This window comes from Eleutherodactylus coqui, unplaced genomic scaffold, assembly GCF_035609145.1.
Source record: "Eleutherodactylus coqui strain aEleCoq1 unplaced genomic scaffold, aEleCoq1.hap1 HAP1_SCAFFOLD_728, whole genome shotgun sequence".
Classification (NCBI taxonomy): domain Eukaryota; kingdom Metazoa; phylum Chordata; class Amphibia; order Anura; family Eleutherodactylidae; genus Eleutherodactylus; species Eleutherodactylus coqui.
In genome coordinates this window covers 642-19,424 of record NW_027102045.1, presented here as the reverse complement: position 1 = coordinate 19,424, position 18,783 = coordinate 642, and the positions used below count along the sequence as shown (strand labels likewise).

Below are 18,783 nucleotides of genomic sequence, written 5' to 3'. Positions count from 1 at the left end.
GCACATCTGAAGAACGATTTAGGTAAGATACGGAGATGTACAACCCATCTACAAAGAGTGTATTCAGCATCTACCAGAGATACATCCTGCAGATCTGGTCGGGGTAACACCTTATGTGCCATCTCTCGTAGACAGTTGTATGGAGGACCGTCTTAAGAAATAGGCAGTAAGGTAGATGGATGGAGCGTAGTACATCCCTCAGTTGTCAGGTGTGGCTGTGAGAGCAGTAGTGTCCTGCAGGGGGATGTCTACAAGGACTAAGATATGAGTATAACTAACTGTGTGCAGTATTTGGAGTTTCTACCTGTTTACTTTAAGGCCTTGCTCATAAAGAAACCTGTGTCCCCCCACAATTCTCTCCACTGTCTGCTGCTGGCTACCAACATAAAGTAGTAGCTGACTACCTTTAGGAGGCTGTAACTGGGCTAAGTTTGCTGACATAGCCTGGGAGAAAATTGTTAAACTTTCACAGCAGCCCTGAGGTACTCTGGTGAAGGTATACCTAATTTTATCACAATGTCTCATCTCAACAATTTTACTGGACATATTCGAGACTACATAATCTGACATTCACAGACTTATTTGTCTCTGAGTCGGTTATAACTGGTTCAAAGAGAGATTCCCTGTGGGTCCGGCCATTAACCCCTCTTACCAGGATATGACTATTACTACATTTTACATTGGGTACATATTGGGATGTATTAATGCCCTGGTGGCTCCTGAGCCCACCAGGAAAGTAATCATTCGCCCATTTACCTAGAGATCTATCTTGCCAAGAGATCCTCCAAGTGTTGTACATCCACCCCTCCTAGTCATTTTTTCCCAAAGTACCTGAGAACATCACTAGATTTCCCATAATTCAAACACACATTTAAATCCCTGAGCTGCATCCCACCTCTGCTTCTTCCTCTGCCTCTACTTCCACATCCTCTCGCTGTCCAATGACCTCTCTGACTTTCTTGAACCATCGTATCACATTCTTTCACTTTTCTGCATGTTTTTCATACTCCAAAACATCCTGCAACAATCCCATCCTCAGGGTAACCATGTATCTCATTATATAACCTCCTATTCCTTTCTTTACTCCACTTACAAATGCATTCTTTAATGGCTGATTATATGCAGCATTAGGATCATCTCTCTCTTCCCCTGATTATCCTATGGAAGAGGTCTACCATCTCCTCCCATCCCATTCTAATTTCCTTCTACAGAACTCCAATCTGGCCCTAGAATATTTCTATCTGCTCTCTCTATTTTTCATTCAATTGTAACACCTCATTAACCCTTTGAATTGTTCATCAAACTGTCGGGGGTCTATTTTTATATGGGCGTGACAGCTTGGGGCTTCTTTTAACCAGGCTTCAGCAGCGGATAATCCGTATTTCTGCTGATCTTTAGCTGATTTTGTCTGTATTTTATCACATAATTCTTTACAACTAGGAACTTTTAATTTATTTTTTTTAAATCCATATTTCTTTTCCCACTTATGTCACAATATTTCTAATAAAAATAAAAAAGTTCCTGCGCTCCTTTGGGACCCAATTCCACCAGGAATTGGAATTACCAGTTTATAAGTAAATTAAAAACTTTCTTTATTCCATATTCCAAGTTTTTAATTTACTTATACACTGGTAATTCCAATCCCTGGTGGAATTGGGTCCCAAAGGAGCGCAGGAACTTTTTTATTTTTATTAGATATAGCTTCAGTGGATCACACCTAGAGTGTGATACAGTTTCCTGGCAGCTCTCCCGATATAGCCCGTCGGGATACCGTGGACACACAGGGAGATGACCGGCAGTATGCATTAAAGCGAACCAGGACTTGGAGGTGTAGGTGGGGCTCAGGAGCGGGCTCCACTATACACCGGGTGAGTCCCATTTTGTGTGATTTGTTGCCCATATTGAGATTGCTTCCCATTGTTCGTGGCGCGCTGTCCTGATACATATATTATATGTCACAATATTTGACATAGTCAGGATCTAACTTGTGTATGTACTTCTTATCCCCTTGAAGGACTTCCTGTCGTTGGCAACAACAACAGAGACATGCACAGGAGAATGCCTTACAGTTTGTATTTCCCATTGTTAGTAATTATGTTCTTGACGTGGATTTACAAGACAAACAACATAAAACAAGCCTCTGGCCACTAAAATGTTTAGTGAAAACACAGAGGTTCCTTACCAGAATCAGTGCTTCGCTATATACACGAAGACTACTTCTTGCTTTACAGAGTAGGGCCTGTGAACATTGAACACAATAAGGGGCTTGTCCAAAAACAACCTGCACAGCGAAGTTGGTCCTTAATGTGTCCTAGAGGTCAGTGCCCACGTATCGGATCTGCCTATCTCAATCACTCACACATTCGCTTCATGCAATATAAGACAACAATACAAATATTACATTATGTCAGTAGGCGGCCGCCCTCTTTGTATATTCTTAGTTACTCTATAACACAATATCAAAGAAAAAGTAGTAGAAAGATAAGAAGTAAAGTTCCTGGACACCCCTGCCGCATGAAGTAATTCTCTCCTGTAGCCTTCTCACAATGGCTATGGTCTCACATAGACTATTGCTATTGCCCCAATTTGTCTATGCTTGCTTCTCATTTACAATACACTTTGTAAATTTTACTAACACTAAAGTATACAGAAGAAAAATTTAACCGTTGTTATACTTACTACACGTTATCTCTAAATTCTCAGGCTAGTTTACTGCTCAGGCCACTGTGTGTGTGGGGGGGTCACGATTACTGCTAAGGCCACTGTGTGTGTGTGTTGGGGGGGGGGTCACGATTACTGCTCAGGCCACTGTGTGTGTGTGGGGCTCACGATTACTGCTTAGGCCACTGCGTGTGTGTGGGGGTCACGATTACTGCTCGGGCCACTGTATGTGTGGGAGGGTCACGATTACTGCTTGGGCCACCGTGTGTGTGGGAGGGTCACGATTACTGCTCGGGCCACTGTGTGTGTGTGGGTCACGATTACTGCTCGGCCCACTATGTGTGTGTGTGGGTCACGATTACTGCTCAGGCCACTGTGTGTGTGTGTGTGTGGGGTGGGTCACAATTACTGCTCGGGCCGCTGTGTGTGTGTTACGATTACTGCTCGGGCCGCTGTGTGTGTGTGTGTGGGGGGGGGGTTACGTTTACTGCTTGGGCTGCTGTGTGTGTGTGGGGGGGGTGAGGTCACAATTGCTGCTCGGACCGCTGTGTGTGTGTGGGGGTCACGATTACTGCTCGGGCCACTGTGTGTGTGGGAGGGCCACGATTACTGCTCGGGCCACCGTGTTTGTGGGAGGGTCACGATTACTGTTCAGGCCACTGTGTGTGTGGGTCACGATTACTGCTCGGCCCACTATGTGTGTGTGGGTCACGATTACTGCTCGGTCCACTATGTATGTGTGTGGGGGGGGGGAGGATTACGATTACTGCTCGGGCTGCTATGTGTGTGTATGGGGGGGCGGGGGTCACGATTACTGCTCGGCCCACTATGTGTGTGTGGGTCACAATTACTGCTCGGCCCACTATGTATGTGTGTGTGTGGGCGGGGGGTCATGATTACTGCTCAGGCCGCTGTGTGTGTGTGTGTGTGGGGGGGGGGGGTCATAAATACTGCTCGGGCCACTGTGTGTGTGTGTGTGGGGGGGGGTGTCACGATTTCTGCTCGGGCTGATCTGGATCATATTTTCCTCCAGCAGATTTCAGGGTATTCTGTAGCTTCTTAATTGTATAGTGTGCACACATAATGAAAGAAACCAGTCAGACACAAGTTATCAGCCCTGAATCTCAACCAGCTTTCTCTCGAGTTACAGAGCCTCAGGTCTTTATTGTAACAACTGCCCTTTATGGGCGTGCAACAGATTACATCAGTAACATATACATATTCTTATTCGCTAGGTCATATAGAATTCCCTGCCTCCCTGCCCACCTTCTCTCAAGTCCAGTGTAGTGTGGACTCTGTCCTCTCAGCATGCGGTCTAGCTGAAGGAATTTCTGTGTGCGTGGCAGTCCCTGTTCAGAAGTTTCAATGTTATTTAAAAAGTTTCTGTGTGGGGGCAGGGCTGGGGAAACATCCAGGATGAACACAATCAATACATATAGCACTGTGATTTAACACTTTCCTTATGCAGCAGAGTTCCACATTAGGCTGAAGTTATAAAACACACATCTTTCACCATGACATTGTCCAGCAACTACCATAATGAAATTGTGCAGTCATTAGCCTCTATAGAGTTAAATCACTACAGCTGCGTAATACTATCAGTTCATTACAAATCAATAGATGATTACTGCTCGGCCAGCTATGTGCGTGTGGGGTCACGATACTGTTCGGGTCACTGTGTGTGTAGGGGGTCACGATTACTGCTCGTGCCACTGTCTGTGTGGGGGGTCACGATTACTGCTCGGGCCACCATGTGTGTGGGTGGGTCACGATTACAGCTCAGCCCACCGTTTGTGTGTGTGTGTGGGGAGGGGGTCATTTTTATTGCTCGGGCCACCGTCTGTGTGTGTGTGTATGTGTGGGGGGCACGATTACTGTTCGGGCCACAGTCTGTGTGTGTGTGTGTGGGGGGGGGGTCACGATTACTGCTCTGGCTACTGTGTGTGTGCGTGGGGGTCACGATTACTGCATGGGCCGCTGTGTGTGTGTGTGGAAGGGGGTCATAATTATTGTTCGGGCTGCCGTGTGTGTGGGGGGTCACGATTACTGCTCGGGCCGCTGTGTGTGTGTGGGGGTTACGATTACTGCTCGGGTCGCTGTGTGTATGGGTGTCACGATTACTGCTCGGGCCGCTGTGAGTGTAGGGAGTCACGATTACTGCTCAGGCCACTGTGTGTGTGTGGGGGGGTATCGATTACTGCTCGGGCCGCTGTGTGTGTGTGTGGGGGGGGGTCACGATTACTGCTCGGGCCGCTGTGTGTGTGTGTGTGGCGGGGTCACGATTACCGCTCCGGCCACTGTGTGTGTGTGTGTGGGGGTCACGATTACCGCTCGGGCTGCTGTGTGTGTGTGGGAGGGGTCACGATTACTGCTCCGGCCGCTGTGTGTGTGTGGGGGTCACGATTACTGCTCGGGCCACTGTGTGTGTGGGGAAGGGTCGGGTCACAATTACCACTCGGGCCACTGTGTGTGTGTCGGAGGTCACGATTACCGCTCGGGCCACTGTGTGTATGTGTGGAGTCACGATTACTGCTAAGGCCACTGTGTGTGTGTGGGGGGGTCACGATTACTGCTCGGGCCACTGCGTGTGGAGGGGGTATCGATTACTGCTCGGGCCACTGTGTGTGTGGGGGGGGGGGGGTCACAATTACTGCTCGGGCTACTGTGTGTGTATTGGGGGGTCACCATTACTGCCCGGGCCACTGTGTGTGTGTGTGGGGTCACCATTACTGCTCGGGCCACTGTGTGTGTGTGGAGGGGTCACGATTACTGCTTGGGCCACTGTGTGTGTGGGGGGGGGGTCACGATTACTGCTACGGCCCCGTGTGTGTGTGGGGGGTCACGATTACTGCTCGGGCCGCTGTGAGTGTAGGGGGTCACGATTACTGCTCGGGCCGCTGTGTGTGTGTGTGGGGGGGTCACGATTACTGCTCGGACCGCTGTGTGTGTCTCGGGTCACGATTACTGCTCCGGCCACTGTGTGTGTGGCGGGGGTCAAGATTACTGCTCCGGCCACTGTGAGTGTAGGGGGGCAAGATTACTACTTGGGCCAACGTGTGTGTGGGGGTCACGATTACTGCTCGAGCCACCGTCTGTGTGTGTGTGTGGTGGGGGGGGGGGGTGTCACGATTACCGCTCAGGCCACTGTGTGTGTGGGGGGGAGGTCACGATTACCGTTTGGGCCACTGTGTGTGTGTTGGGGGGGGGGGTCATGATTACCGCTCGGGCCACTGTGTGTGTGTGTGTGGGGGGGGGGGGTCACGATTACCGCTGGGGCCACTGTGTGTGTGTGTGGGGGGTCACTATTACTGCTCGGGCCGCTGTGTGTGTGTGTGTGGGGGGGGGTCACGATTACTGCTCGGGCCACTGTGTGTGTGTTTGAGGGTCACGATTACTGCTCGGGCTACTGTGTGTGTGTGGTTGGGGGTCACGATTACCGCTCGGGCCACTGTGTGTGTGTGTGTGTGGGGGGGTACGATTACCGCTCTGGCTACTGTGTGTGTGTGTGGGGTCACGATTACTGCTCGGGCCACTGTGTGTGTGTGTGTGGGGGGGTCACGATTACTGCTCGGGCCGCTGTGTGTGTGTGTGTGGGGGTCACGATTACTGCTCGGGCCACTGTGTGTGTGTTTGAGGGTAACGATTACAGCTCGGGCTACCGTGTGTGTGTGGGTGGGTCATGATTACTGCTCGGGCCACCGTGTGTGTGTGTGGGGGGGGGGTTACGATTACTGCTCGGGCTGCTGTGTGTGTGGGGGGGGGGGGGTCACAATTGCTGCTCAGACCGCTGTGTGTGTGGGGGTCACGATTACCGCTCGGGCCAACGTGTGTGTATGTGGGGGTTAAGATTACTGCTCGGGCCACCTTGTGTGTGTGTGTGTGTGTGGGGGTCACGAACACTGCTCGGGCCACCGTGTGTGTGTGTGGGGGGGGGTCACGATTACTGCTCAGGACACCGTGTGTGTGTGTGGGGGGGTCACGATTACTGCTCGGGCCGCTGTGTGTGTGTGTGGGGTCACGATTACTGCTCGGGCCACTGTGTGTGTGTGTGTGTGTGTGTGTGGAGGGGGGTGGGTCACGATTACTGCTCTGGCCGCTGTATGTGTGTGGGGGGGGGGTCACGATTACTGCTCGGGCCACTGTGTGTGTGTGTGAGGGTCACGATTACTGCTCGGGCTACCGTGTGTGGGGGGTCACGATTACTGCTCGGGCCACCGTTTGTGTGTGTGTGTTGGGTTACGATTACTGCTCGGGCTGCTGTGTGTGTGTGGGGGGGGGGGTCACAATTGCTGCTCGGACTGCTGTGTGTGTGTGGGGGTGACGATTACTGCTCGGGCCACTGTGTGTGTGAGGGTCACGATTACTGCTCGGGCCACTGTGTGTGTGTGTGTGGGGGGGGGTCACGATTACTGCTCGGGCGGCTGTGTGTGTGTGTGTGCGGGGGTCACGATCACTGCTCGGGCCACTGTGTGTGTTTTTGAGGGTAACGATTACTGCTCGGGCTACCGTGTGTGTGTTTGAGGGTCACGATTACTGCTCGGGCTACCGTATGTGTGTGTTTGTGTGTGTGTGTGGGTCACGATTACTGCTTGGGCCACCATGTGTGTGTGTGTGTGGGGGGGGGGTTACGATTACTGCTCGGGCTGCTGTGTGTGAGTGGGGGGGGTCACAATTGCTGCTCGGAACGCTGTGTGTGTGGGGGTCACGATTACCGCTCGGGCCACTGTGTGTGTGAGGGTCACGATTACTGCTCGGGCCAACGTGTGTGTATGTGGGGGTTATGATTACTGCTCGGGCCACCGTGTGTGTGTGGGTGGGGGGTCACGATTACTGCTCAGGACACCATGTGTGTGTGTGTGTGTGGGGTCACGATTACTGCTCGGGCCACCGTGTGTGTGTGTGTGGGGGGGGGGGGTCACGATTACTGCTCAGGACACCGTGTGTGTGTGTGGGGGGGTCACGATTACTGCTCGGGCCGCTGTGTGTGTGTGTGGGGTCACGATTACTGCTCGGGCCACTGTGTGCGTGTGTGGGGTCCCGATTACTGCTCTGGCCGCTGTGTGTGTGTGTGAGGGTCACGATTACTGCTCGGGCTACCGTGTGTGGGGGGTCACGATTACTGCTCGGGCCACCGTTTGTGTGTGTGTGTTGGGTTACGATTACTGCTCGGGCCGCTGTGTGTGTGTGTGGGGTCACGATTACTGCTCGGGCCACTGTGTGTGTGTGTGGGGTCCCGATTACTGCTCTGGCCGCTGTGTGTGTGTGTGAGGGTCACGATTACTGCTCGGGCTACCGTGTGTGGGGGGTCACGATTACTGCTCGGGCCACCGTTTGTGTGTGTGTGTTGGGTTACGATTACTGCTCGGGCTGCTGTGTGTGAGTGTGGGGGGGGTCACAATTGCTGCTCGGACTGCTGTGTGTGTGTGGGGGTGACGATTACTGCTCGGACCACAGTGTGTGTGAGGGTCACGATTACTGCTCGGGCCAACGTGTGTGTGTGTTGGGTTACGATTACTGCTCGGGCTGCTGTGTGTGTGTGTGGGTCACAATTGCTGCTTGGGCCACTGTGTGTGTGAGGGTCACGATTACTGCTCAGGCCACCATGTGTGAGTGTGTGTATGTGTGTGTGGGGAAGGGGGGGTCACGATTACTGCTCGGGCCAACGTCTGTGTTGATGTTTGTGTATGTGTGGGAGGTCATGATTACTGCTCGGGCCACCGTGTGTGTGTGTGGGGGTGTCACGATTACTGCTCAGGACACCGTGCGTGTGTGTGTGTGTGTGGTGGGGGGTCACGATTACTGCTCAGTACACCGTTCGTGTGGGGGGGGGAAGGGGGTCACGATTACTGCTCGGGCCACTGTCTGTGTGTGTGTGTGTGTGGGGGGGGTGTTATGATTACTGTTCAGGACACCGTGTGTGTGTGTGGGGGGGTCACGATTACTGCTCAGGACACCGTGTGTGTGTATGTGGGGGGGGGGGTTACGATTACTGCTCGGGCCGCTGTGTGTGTGTGTCTGTGGGGGGGGGGGGGGTCAGGATTATTGCTCGGGCCGCTGTGTGTGTGCGGGGGGTCATGATTATTGCTCGGGTAGCCGGTGCGTGGGGGGTCACGATACTGTTCGGGCCGCTGTATGTATGGGGGTCACGATTACTGCTCGGGCCGCTCTGTGTGTGGGGGTCACGATTACTGCTCGGGCCGCTGTGAGTGTAGGGGGTCACGATTACTGCTCGGGCCGCTGTGTGTGTGTGTGTATGGGGGGGGTCTCGATTAACGCTCGGGCCGCTGTGTGTGTGGGTCACGATTACCGCTCGGGCCACTGTTGTGTGTGTGTCTGGGTGGGTAACGATTACTGCTCAGGATGCTGTGTGTGTGTGTAGGTGGGTCACGATTACTGCTCGGGCCGCTGTGAGTATGTGGGGGTCACGATTACTGCTCGGGCCGCTGTGTGTGTGTGTGGGTCACGATTACTGCTCGGGCCGCTGTGTGTGTGTGGGGGTCACGATTACTGCTCGGGCCGCTGTATGTGGGGGGGGGGGGTCACGATCACTACTCGGGCCACTGTGTGTGTATGGGGGGTCACGATTACCGCTCAGGCCACTGTGTGTGTGTGGGGGGGGGGTCAAGATTACCGCTCGGGCCACTGTGTGTCTGTGTGTGTGTGTGTGGGGTCACGATTACTGCTCGGGCCGATGTGAGTGTAGGGGGTCACGATTACTGCTCGGGCCGCTGTGTGTGTGTGTGGGGGGGGTCACGATTACTGCTCGGGCCACTGTGTGTGTGTGGGGGTGTCACGATAACTGCTCGGGCCACTGTGTATGGGGGGGTCACGATTACCGCTCGGGCCACTGTGTGTGTGTGAGGGAGGTCACGATTACCGCTCGGGCCACTGTGTGTGTGTGTGGGGGGGGGGATCACGATTACCGCTCGGGCGACTGTGTGTGGGGGGGGGGTTCACGATTACTGCTCGGGCCACTGTGTGTGTGTGGAGGGGGTCACGATTACTGCCCAGGATACTGTGTGTGTGTGTGTGGGCGGGGTCACGATTACTGCTCGGGCCACTGTGTGTGTGTGTGTGGGGTGGAAATAATTACTGCTCGGGCCACTGTGTGTGTGTGTGTGGGGGGGGGGGGTCACGATTACTGCTCGGGCCACTGTGTGTGGGGGGGGTCACGATTTGTGCGCGGGCCACTGTGTTTGTGAGGGTCACGATTACTGCTCGGGCCACCGTGTGTGTGTGTCTGTGTCACGATTACTGCTCGGGCCACTGTGTGTGTGTGGTGGAGAGGGGGGAAAGGGGGGGGTCATGATTACTGCTTGGGCCACTGTGTGTTTGGGGTCAGGATTACTGCTCGGGCCACTGTGTGTGTGTGGGGGTCATGATTACTGCTCGGGCAGCTGTGTGTGTGGGGGGTCACGATTACTGCTCGGGCCACTGTGTGTGTGGGGGGGTCACGATTACTGCCCAGGATACTGTGTGTGTGGGGGGGGGTCACGATCACAGCTCGGGCCACTGTGTGTGTGTGTGGGGGGGGGCATGATTACTGCTCGGGCCACTGTGTGTGTGTATGGGGGGGGGGTCACGATTACTGCTCGGGCCACTGTGTGTGTGAGGATCACGATTACTGCTCGGGCCACCGTGTGTGTGTGTCTGTGTCACGATTACTGCTCGGGCCACTGTGTGTGTGGGGGGGAGGTGGAAAGGTGGGGGTCACGATTACTGCTTGGGCCACTGTGTGTGGGGGTTCACGATTTGTGCGCGGGCCACTGTGTTTGTGAGGGTCACAATTACTGCTCGGGCCACCGTGTGTGTGTGTGTCTGTGTCACGATTACTGCTCGGGCCACAGTGTGTGTGTGGTGGAGAGGGGGGAAAGGGGGGGCTCATGATTACTGGTCGGGCCACTGTGTGTGTGGGGGGTCATGATTACTGCTCGGGCCGCTGTGTGTGGGGGGGGTCACGATTACTGCTCGGGCTGCTGTGTGTGTGCGGGGTCACGATTACTGCTCGGGCCGCTGTGTGTGTGCGGGGTCACGATTACTGCTCGGGCAGCTGTGTGTGTGCGGGGTTACGATTACTGCTTGGGCCGCTTTGTGTGTGCAGGGTCACGATTACTGCTCGGGCCGCTGTGTGTGTGTGTGTGGGCCACGATTACTGCTCGGGCCACCGTGTGTGTGTGGGGGGGGGGTCACGATTACTGCTCGGGCCACTTTGTGTGTGTGGGGGGGTCACGATTACTGCTCGGGCCACTGCGTTTGTGTGGGGGGGGGGTCACGATTACTGCTCGGGCCACTGTGTGTGTGTGTGTGTATGGGGGGGGGCACGATTACTGCTCGGGCCACTGTGTGTGTGTGGGTCATGATTACTGCTCGGACCACTGTGTGTGTGAGGGTCACGATTACTGCTCGTGCCACTGTGTGTGTGGGGGTCACGATTACTGCTCGGTCCACTATGTGTGGGGGGGTCACGAATACTGCTCGGGCCACCGTGTGTGTGTGTCTGGGTCACGATTACTGCTCGGGCCACTGTGTGTGTGGGGGGGGGTCACGATTACTGCTCCGGCCGCTGTGTGTGTGTTTGGGGTATACGATTACCTCTCGGGCCGCTGTGTGTGTGTGGGGGTCACGATTACTGCTTAGGCCGCTGTGTGTGTGTGTGGGGGGGGGGGGTCACGATTACCGCTCGGGCCGCTGTGTGTGTGGGGGGGGTGTCACGATTACCGCTCGGGCCAATGTGTGTGTGTGTGTGGGGGTCACGATTACTGCCCAGGATACTGTGTGTGTGTGTGGGGGGGGGTCACGATTACTGCTCGGGCCACTGTGTGTGTGTGTGTGGGGGGGGTCATAATTACTGCTCGGGCCACTGTGTGTGTGTGGGGGGGGTCACGATTAGTGCGCGGGCCACTGTGTTTGTGAGGGTCACGATTACTGCTCGGGCCACCGTGTGTGTGTGTCTGTGTCACGATTACTGCTCGGGTCACTGTGTGTGTGTGGTGGAGAGGGGGGAAAGGGGGGGGTCATGATTACTGCTTGGGCCACTGTGTGTTTGGGGTCAGGATTACTGCTCGGGCCACTGTGTGTGTGTGTGGGGGTCACGATTACTGCTCGGGCCACTGTGTGTGTGGGGGGGTCACGATTACTGCTCAGGCTGCTGTGTGTGTACGGGGTCACGATTACTGCTCGGGCCGCTGTGTGTGTGCGGGGTCACGATTACTGCTCGGGCCGCTGTGTGTGTGTGTGTGTGGGCCACGATTACTGCTCGGGCCACTGTGTGTGTATCACGATTACTGCTCGGGCCACTGTGTGTGTGTAGTCCGCCCATTCCAGTAATTACTTTAGTTGCCCACTTTTGTACCCGCTCAAGCTGGGATATGTCTTTCTTGAGTATTGGTGCCCAAAACTGTCCACAATATCCCATGTGTGATCTGACCAGTGCCTTGTACAGAGAAGGAAAAATATTCTCGTCATGCGACCTCTTTTGACGCCGGTTGCTCCAGTTAACCCCGTAATGACATGGCCTATTTTGGGCTTGAGGCTGGATTCAGACGAGAATATATCGGCTGGGTTTTAACGCCCAGCCAATATACATCGTCTCTCTCTGCAGGGGGGAGCCTGGAAGAGCCAGGAGCAGTGCTCTGAGCTCCCGCCCCTCTGCGCTATTTGCAAAGGGGAGAAGCGGGGTGGGGGCGGGGCTAATTCGAGAAACTTAGCCCCGCCCCTGTCTCGACGCCTTTCATTGCAAATAGTGCAGAGGGGCGGAGAGGGGATGGCAAGGAGGCAGAGAGGGGGCGGGAGCTTAGTTCCTGCTCCTGGCTCTTCCATCCTCCCCCCCCCCCGCAGATGAGGACTCCGTATATCGGCTCGGCGTGAAAACAGAGCCGATATACGGTCGTGTGTATGCACCTTAAGGACGCAAGGATTTTTGGCGGATTTTCTTCATTTATCAAAAGTCATAACTTTTTTATTTTTCCATCGACGCGGCCATATAAGGGCTTGTTTTTTGCGTGACGAACTGTAGTTTTTATCGGTGCAACTTTTGGGTACATTGACTATATTGTAAAACTTTTATTATTTTTTTTATGATAACAGGGAGAGAAAACGCATCAATTCTGCTATAGATTTTTGGGGAGTTTTTTTTTACAGTGTTAATCATGCAGCATAAATGACACAATACATTTTTTCTGTGGGACGGTACGGTTACAACAATACCAAAATTCTTACTTTTTTTAGGTTTTTCCACTTTTTTGCAATAAAAACCCTTTTTTTGGAAATCTTTTTTTTTCTAAATCACAGCATTCAAAGTCCTGTAATTTTTTTTATTTTTTTATGTACAGAGCTCTATGAGGGCTTATATTTTGTGAGAGGAGCTGTACCATTTTGGGGTTACATACAGCTCTTTTGATCACTTTTATTGCGGTTTTAGGGAGGCAAAATGCTAGAAATTAGAATTTTGCCTCAGTTTTTTAGCGGTTTTTTTAATGCTTTTTTTCTGTGCACAGTCAAAAGCATGTGCAGCTTATTGTACGCATCATTACGGACGCGACAATACAAAATATGTGCCATTTTCATTTTTCTTTAACCTTTTTTTATGCTAATATGCTACTGCCATGCCTTATCGCTTATACAGCGATCTTAGGCACTGGCAACACAGGACGCCAGTGTCTGGCATCCTGTTGCCATGGCAACAGGCCGTGATCTACATAGATCGTGGCAGGGAAGGGGTTAACAGTGGGGGTCGCATATCCGATGCACCCCCGCTGCTGCAGCAGGAGGCTGGCTGTGACTGATGGCCGTCTCCCACTGCGGGATAGCGCGAGATCACATGTGATCTCGCGCTATCCCCAGGACGTAAGTTTACACCCTGTTGCAGGAAGGGGTTGAAGGGGTTTTCTCATTAGGAAAAAAATCAATACTTGCCTATTCCTCCCCAGGCAGTCTTCTTACCTCATCCTCTCCTCACCGATCCTCTCCTGGCCCCTCCAGTCCCCTGGGCCACGTCACCTCCAGCCATCCGGATCCTCTACTTATTGTTTTGGAGCGTCCATTAGCTGCAGTGAATGTTATGAGTGACGTAGGTTTCACTGCCTAGCAGGGAATGCTGAATCCTCTGCAGCCTGCTTTAGTGCACATTCGCGTTTTTTGTTGTTAGTGTTTCATACAGTATAGTATATGATACACTAGCGGTGAGACATTACACATCCGCAGTCGCGCTAAAGCAGGCTGCCGAGGATTCAGCATTCCCTGCTAGGCAGTGAACTCCATGTCACTAGTGACTGGGTACACTGACCCGCAGGAAGCAGAATGCCGGCAATGTGTGCTACGTCACAGGAAGAAGAGGATTCGGCCGACTGGAGGAGCCAGGAGAAGATCATTGAGGTGAAGATCTGGTAAGACTGACTGGGGGGAATAGGTAAGAGGTTTTTTTTTAATGACAATCCTTTAAAGTTTACAGGCCACAAACTTCATGTGTTTTATTTATTTTACACGCTTTTTAGCTGCTCATGTTTTTCACACAATGCTGTGTGTCATGTAGTGGGCAGGAGGAGAGAGGAGAAGGGACAATACCTCTCGATCCCGCCTCTGTCCTTGATCACTGTGCGATATTGCAAACTTAAAGTCGTTAGAATACAGGCTGATTTATACACAGCTTTCCCGGACTTCTGCACGCATGTGAATCAAAAGCTCAAATCATCCCCCTGATCCGTTCTAACGCACTCCAGAGCTCTTCAATACTCCTACAAATAAACCTGCCACCACCAGCTTTGGTATTGGTAAACTGGAAGCCGAATTATGAACACAAACTTCAGCGTTATGGTTTGTTGTAAAACGGACAAGGCTGACTTTTAAATTGCAGATTTAATCTAGAAAAGGCCTCGCAGTGCAATATATCTGATTTGTACAAAAATATAAAAAGGTTGTTCACGGGACATAAGGAAATACAGTAGGATACACAACGCAGATTTTTAAAATAAACTGGGGAAAATAAAAGAAAGATATCGGATTTGGATGTTGGTCCAATGTTCCAATACATGCAGAGTCACTGAAGTGAATGGGACAGCCTTACGCCAAGGCGTATCTCTGTAGGATCTCACAATTTGGGGTCTGTAGGGTCCTACATTATAAACGGACCCTCAGAACACTCCTTACCTTGCTCCCTCTGATGTCACTCTGGAGGGTTGGGGTGGAGTCCTGTATTCCTGGGGAAAAATCATAATTCCCCGTTTTCGGAAAGCCCCCCCTCAAACCTGAATATGGGCGTGGCACATTTTTAGTCCTGATTTTACATATGGTTTGAGCCCATACACGGATGGGTTGGCATCCATATTTTCCCAAATATGCAGTTCTGGGTGCTCTGAGCCTTTTTATTTTGCTTGGCTGGTGAGCCCGATGCTAAATATATAATATATATCTGGCTAAGACCTTCATACGACCAAATATCCTTTATTAAATGATTTCCTTCTGATGTAAAATTGGGCACCAGGATGTCTGCGTGAACCATCCAAGGTGCCAATCCGTGCCAGTGGGTGCCTATTTAGCATCTCCTTGTCAGTAGCAAAGGGTTTTGTGTCCTCCTGTACATCAAAGGCTTGCCAGATACAAAAGAGAGGAATAAGACTTTAGAACACTGAATTCATCCAGCTTTCCCACGGCCTGACAAATGACAACCATAACATGGAAGCTGATATAGGCCCAAGGCCTGACACATACAATGTCTGACAGCCTGAAGTCTCTACACCACCCTGTGCTACTTATCCAGGAAACTGCCATCCAGAACTCATTATGGTGAACAGGGTCTGTCCAGTACCTTATCCTCTGTATAAGAATAGTAAGTCCTAGTGACTGAAGGACCTGATCCCTCTGACCACCAGGATGTAGACTCCTCTGTATAAAAATAGTAAGTCCTAGTGGCTGAAGGACTAGATCCCTATGACCACCAGGATGTAGACTCCTCTGTAGAAGAATAGTAAGTCCTAGTGGCTGAAGGAGCAGATCCCTCTGACCACCAGGTTGTAGACTCCTCTGTATGAGAATAGTAAGTCCTAGCCACTGAAGGACCAAATCCCTCTCACCACCAGCATGTAGACTCCTCTGTATAAGTATAATAAGAGCTACCAGCTGAAGGACCAGATCCTTCTGACCACCAGAAGGTAGACTCATCTGTATAAGAATAGTAAGTCCTAGTGGCTGAAGGACCAGATCCCTCTGAGCACCAGGATGTAGACTCCTCTGTAGAAGAATAGTAAGTCCTAGTGACTGAAGGACCAGATCCCTCTGACCAGAAGGATGTAGAATCCTCTGTATAAGAATAGTAAGTCCGTGCTGCTGAAGCAGCAGATCCTTCTGACCACCAGGATGTAGACTCCTCTATGTAAGAAGAGTAACTCTTAGTAGATGGAGCAGATTCTTTTGACCACCAGGTTGTTGACTCCTCTCTGTAAGAATAGTTAGTCCTAGTGTCTGAAGGACCAGATTCCTCTTACCACCAGGATGTAGACTCCTCTGTAGAAGAATAGTAAGTCCTAGTGGCTGAAGGAGCAGATCCCTCTGACCACCAGGTTGTAGACTCCTCTGTATAAGAATAGTAAGTCCTAGCCACTGAAGGACCAAATCCCTCTCACCACCAGCATGTAGACTCCTCTGTATAAGTTTAATAAGAGCTACCAGCTGAAGGACCAGATCCTTCTGAACACCAGAATGTAGACTCCTCTGTATAAGAATAGTAAGTCCTAGTGACTGAAGGACCAAATCCCTCTGACCAGAAGGATGTAGACTCCTCTATGTAAGAATAGTAACTCTTAGTAGATGGAGAAGATTCTTCTGACCACCAGGTTGTTGACTCCTCTGTGTAAGAATAGTTAGTCCTAGCGGCTGAAGGACCAAATTCCTCTTACCACCAGGATGTAGACTCCTCTGTATAAGAATAGTAAGTCCTAGTGACTGAAGCACGAGATCCCTCTGAGCACCAGAATGTAGACTCCTCTGTATAAGAATAGTAAGTCCTAGTAGATGAAGGACCAGATGCCTCTGATCACCAGGATGTAGAAGATGCAATCCTTTGCAGGGCAGGGTGAGGCTGGCGGGCGCCCCCTGCAGGTTATTTTGGTGGCCATTTGTATGACCTTCAGGATGTTTTCCATCTGTCATCAGGAATGCATTAGTCGTTCCTCGCTAGTGATATTTGTTATCTCTGTGACGGCAGCGTGTAACGGGTTTCGCTATAGAAGCGGTCGGCCTACTTTCTGCTGCAGATTGGGCCCAGACGGGATACGGCGGTGTAAACTTTACTGAGGTTTGTGCGGCTTATTGGATGCTGCGATCCGGACGCTGGTAAACGTTTAGGTCGTGGAGTCAGTAAGTAATTAGTACAGAGAAGTAATTAGATGGGAATGGGCTCATCTTCTCACTCCTTTTCTGGAGGAGCCACGGGCATGGCTTGATAGGCATTCTGCCAGGACAGCCCGGGGCGTTACAGAGGGCCCCCGGCTGCCATGACACCTGCACGGCTCCCTGCGATCTCATCCCATTTAAATGGCGCTATCAGAATTGACAGCTTATCGGAGTTGGTATCAGCCGCAGTAAACAGCCGGCGCTCGCGCTGTATGGAGGGAGATCGCCGCGCGTTCATACATACCCCGACGCTGCAGGACGTACATGTACTACCTATAGCACTAAGGGGTTAAAGGATTCCAGCAAATGTTTTTATAAAATTTCTTATTAAATGAATTCCTAATAAAGTATTTCTAAGGTTCTCCCACATTAAATGCTGCTATTATAAATCCTACTTGTCCCTCAAAATACCGGCAGCTGAACTTGGAGATGTTGGTTTTTGTGGTTTTTACATTGGTTCATATTGTTTCCATTCAGGTCCCTACAGGATTCATTCATCAAAGATGGAGGACAACAGAAACAAGATGGCGGAGAGTGTATTCAACCTCACCCTAGAGATACTCTTCCAGCTTACTGGGGAGGTGAGAGACTCTGATGATGTCACATTACATCATTCTTATCTATGGTAATAACAGATGATGTCACTGTAGAGAGGAGAGATTCTGGTGATGTCATATGTCATGCTTATCTATGGTAATGACTGATGATGTCACTGGAGAGGTGATGGACTCTGGAAATGTCTGCAGTGATATTTATAAATGTCTCTCCATATACAGGATTACACAGTAGTGAAGAAGACCTCTAGTGATGGCTCTCGGGCCCCTGTGTGTGATGGATGGGGAAGACCCCTGAGCCCAATCATGGGGCCCCCACTTCACCCCCTGATACACGAGGACATCAATGTACAGAAGATTCTAGAACTCACCAACAAGATGATTGAGCTGCTGACTGGAGAGGTGATGCTGCAGGGAATGCTGGGACATTATACAGTAACAGCACTGGAGGCTTCTGGGTAATGACTGTATATTGTGTTGTCAGGTTCCTATAAGGTGTCAGGATGTCGCTGTCTATTTCTCCATGGAGGAGTGGGAGTATTTAGAAGGACACAAGGATCTGTACAAGGAGGCCATGATGGAGACCCGCCAGCCGCTCCCATCACCAGGTAATGGATGTATTTAGGATCATAGCTGTGGAGGGGTGATGTGGGGCATGTGCCCCTGGTGCTTGTAGGCAGGAAGTGGGGTGTGAGCCAGGCAGGACACTGTGCTAGTTGTATTAGTAGAGCCATTCACTACACAGTTGTTGATTAAAGTCAGTATAATCAGAAGGCCTACATATCACCAGTACACATTTAGGCCCCCGGCACACGGGCGGAAATTCCGCAGCAGGATTTCCCGTAGAATTTACACCCGTGGAAGCTGCCATAGGATTGTGTTAGAAAGAATAATCCTATGCAGACGGCAGTGAGGAAAACAAATCGCAGTATGCTCTTTTTCGGTGCGGGGCTCTGTGAGCTCTGCACAGAAATGTCACTCCCTGACTGGCGGCTCGGCTCCGTCATGTGCCTGCTGGCCGGCAGCCAGCACATCAAAGAGCCGGAGCCGCGCTGGTCCCTGCAGGGGGTCGGGTCCCACTGCGAGAATTCTCGCAGCAGGATTAGACACGGTCGTCTGCAGGCGGCCTCATTAGTTGCTGATATGTAAGCAACCCGGTCTACAGTGACACTAGTCAGCGACT

At 51.7% G+C, this 18,783-nt stretch overlaps 1 protein-coding gene across 1 annotated transcript; it reads left to right on the top strand.

Annotated features, from left to right (window-relative positions):
• Nucleotides 1-1,706: 1,706 nt before the first annotated feature.
• On the top strand, nucleotides 1,707-18,368 carry LOC136595185 (gastrula zinc finger protein XlCGF66.1-like). The gene is made up of 4 exons (XM_066588698.1): nucleotides 1,707-1,868; nucleotides 17,524-17,627; nucleotides 17,823-18,002; nucleotides 18,085-18,368. Exons 2-4 carry the CDS (start codon nucleotides 17,550-17,552, stop codon nucleotides 18,223-18,225), a joined length of 399 nt encoding a protein of 132 aa, XP_066444795.1. The 5' UTR covers nucleotides 1,707-1,868; nucleotides 17,524-17,549; the 3' UTR covers nucleotides 18,226-18,368.
• Nucleotides 18,369-18,783: the final 415 nt, after the last annotated feature.

Excerpts from the sequence above, each read along its gene's own strand:
- LOC136595185 (XM_066588698.1), top strand. The coding sequence starts at position 17,550 with ATGGAGGACAACAGAAACAAGATGGCGGAGAGTGTATTCAACCTCACC. Across the intron at positions 17,628-17,822 it reads TCTTCCAGCTTACTGGGGAG|GATTACACAGTAGTGAAGAA; the intron begins GTGAGAGACTCT and ends CTCCATATACAG. Across the intron at positions 18,003-18,084 it reads TTGAGCTGCTGACTGGAGAG|GTTCCTATAAGGTGTCAGGA; the intron begins GTGATGCTGCAG and ends TTGTGTTGTCAG.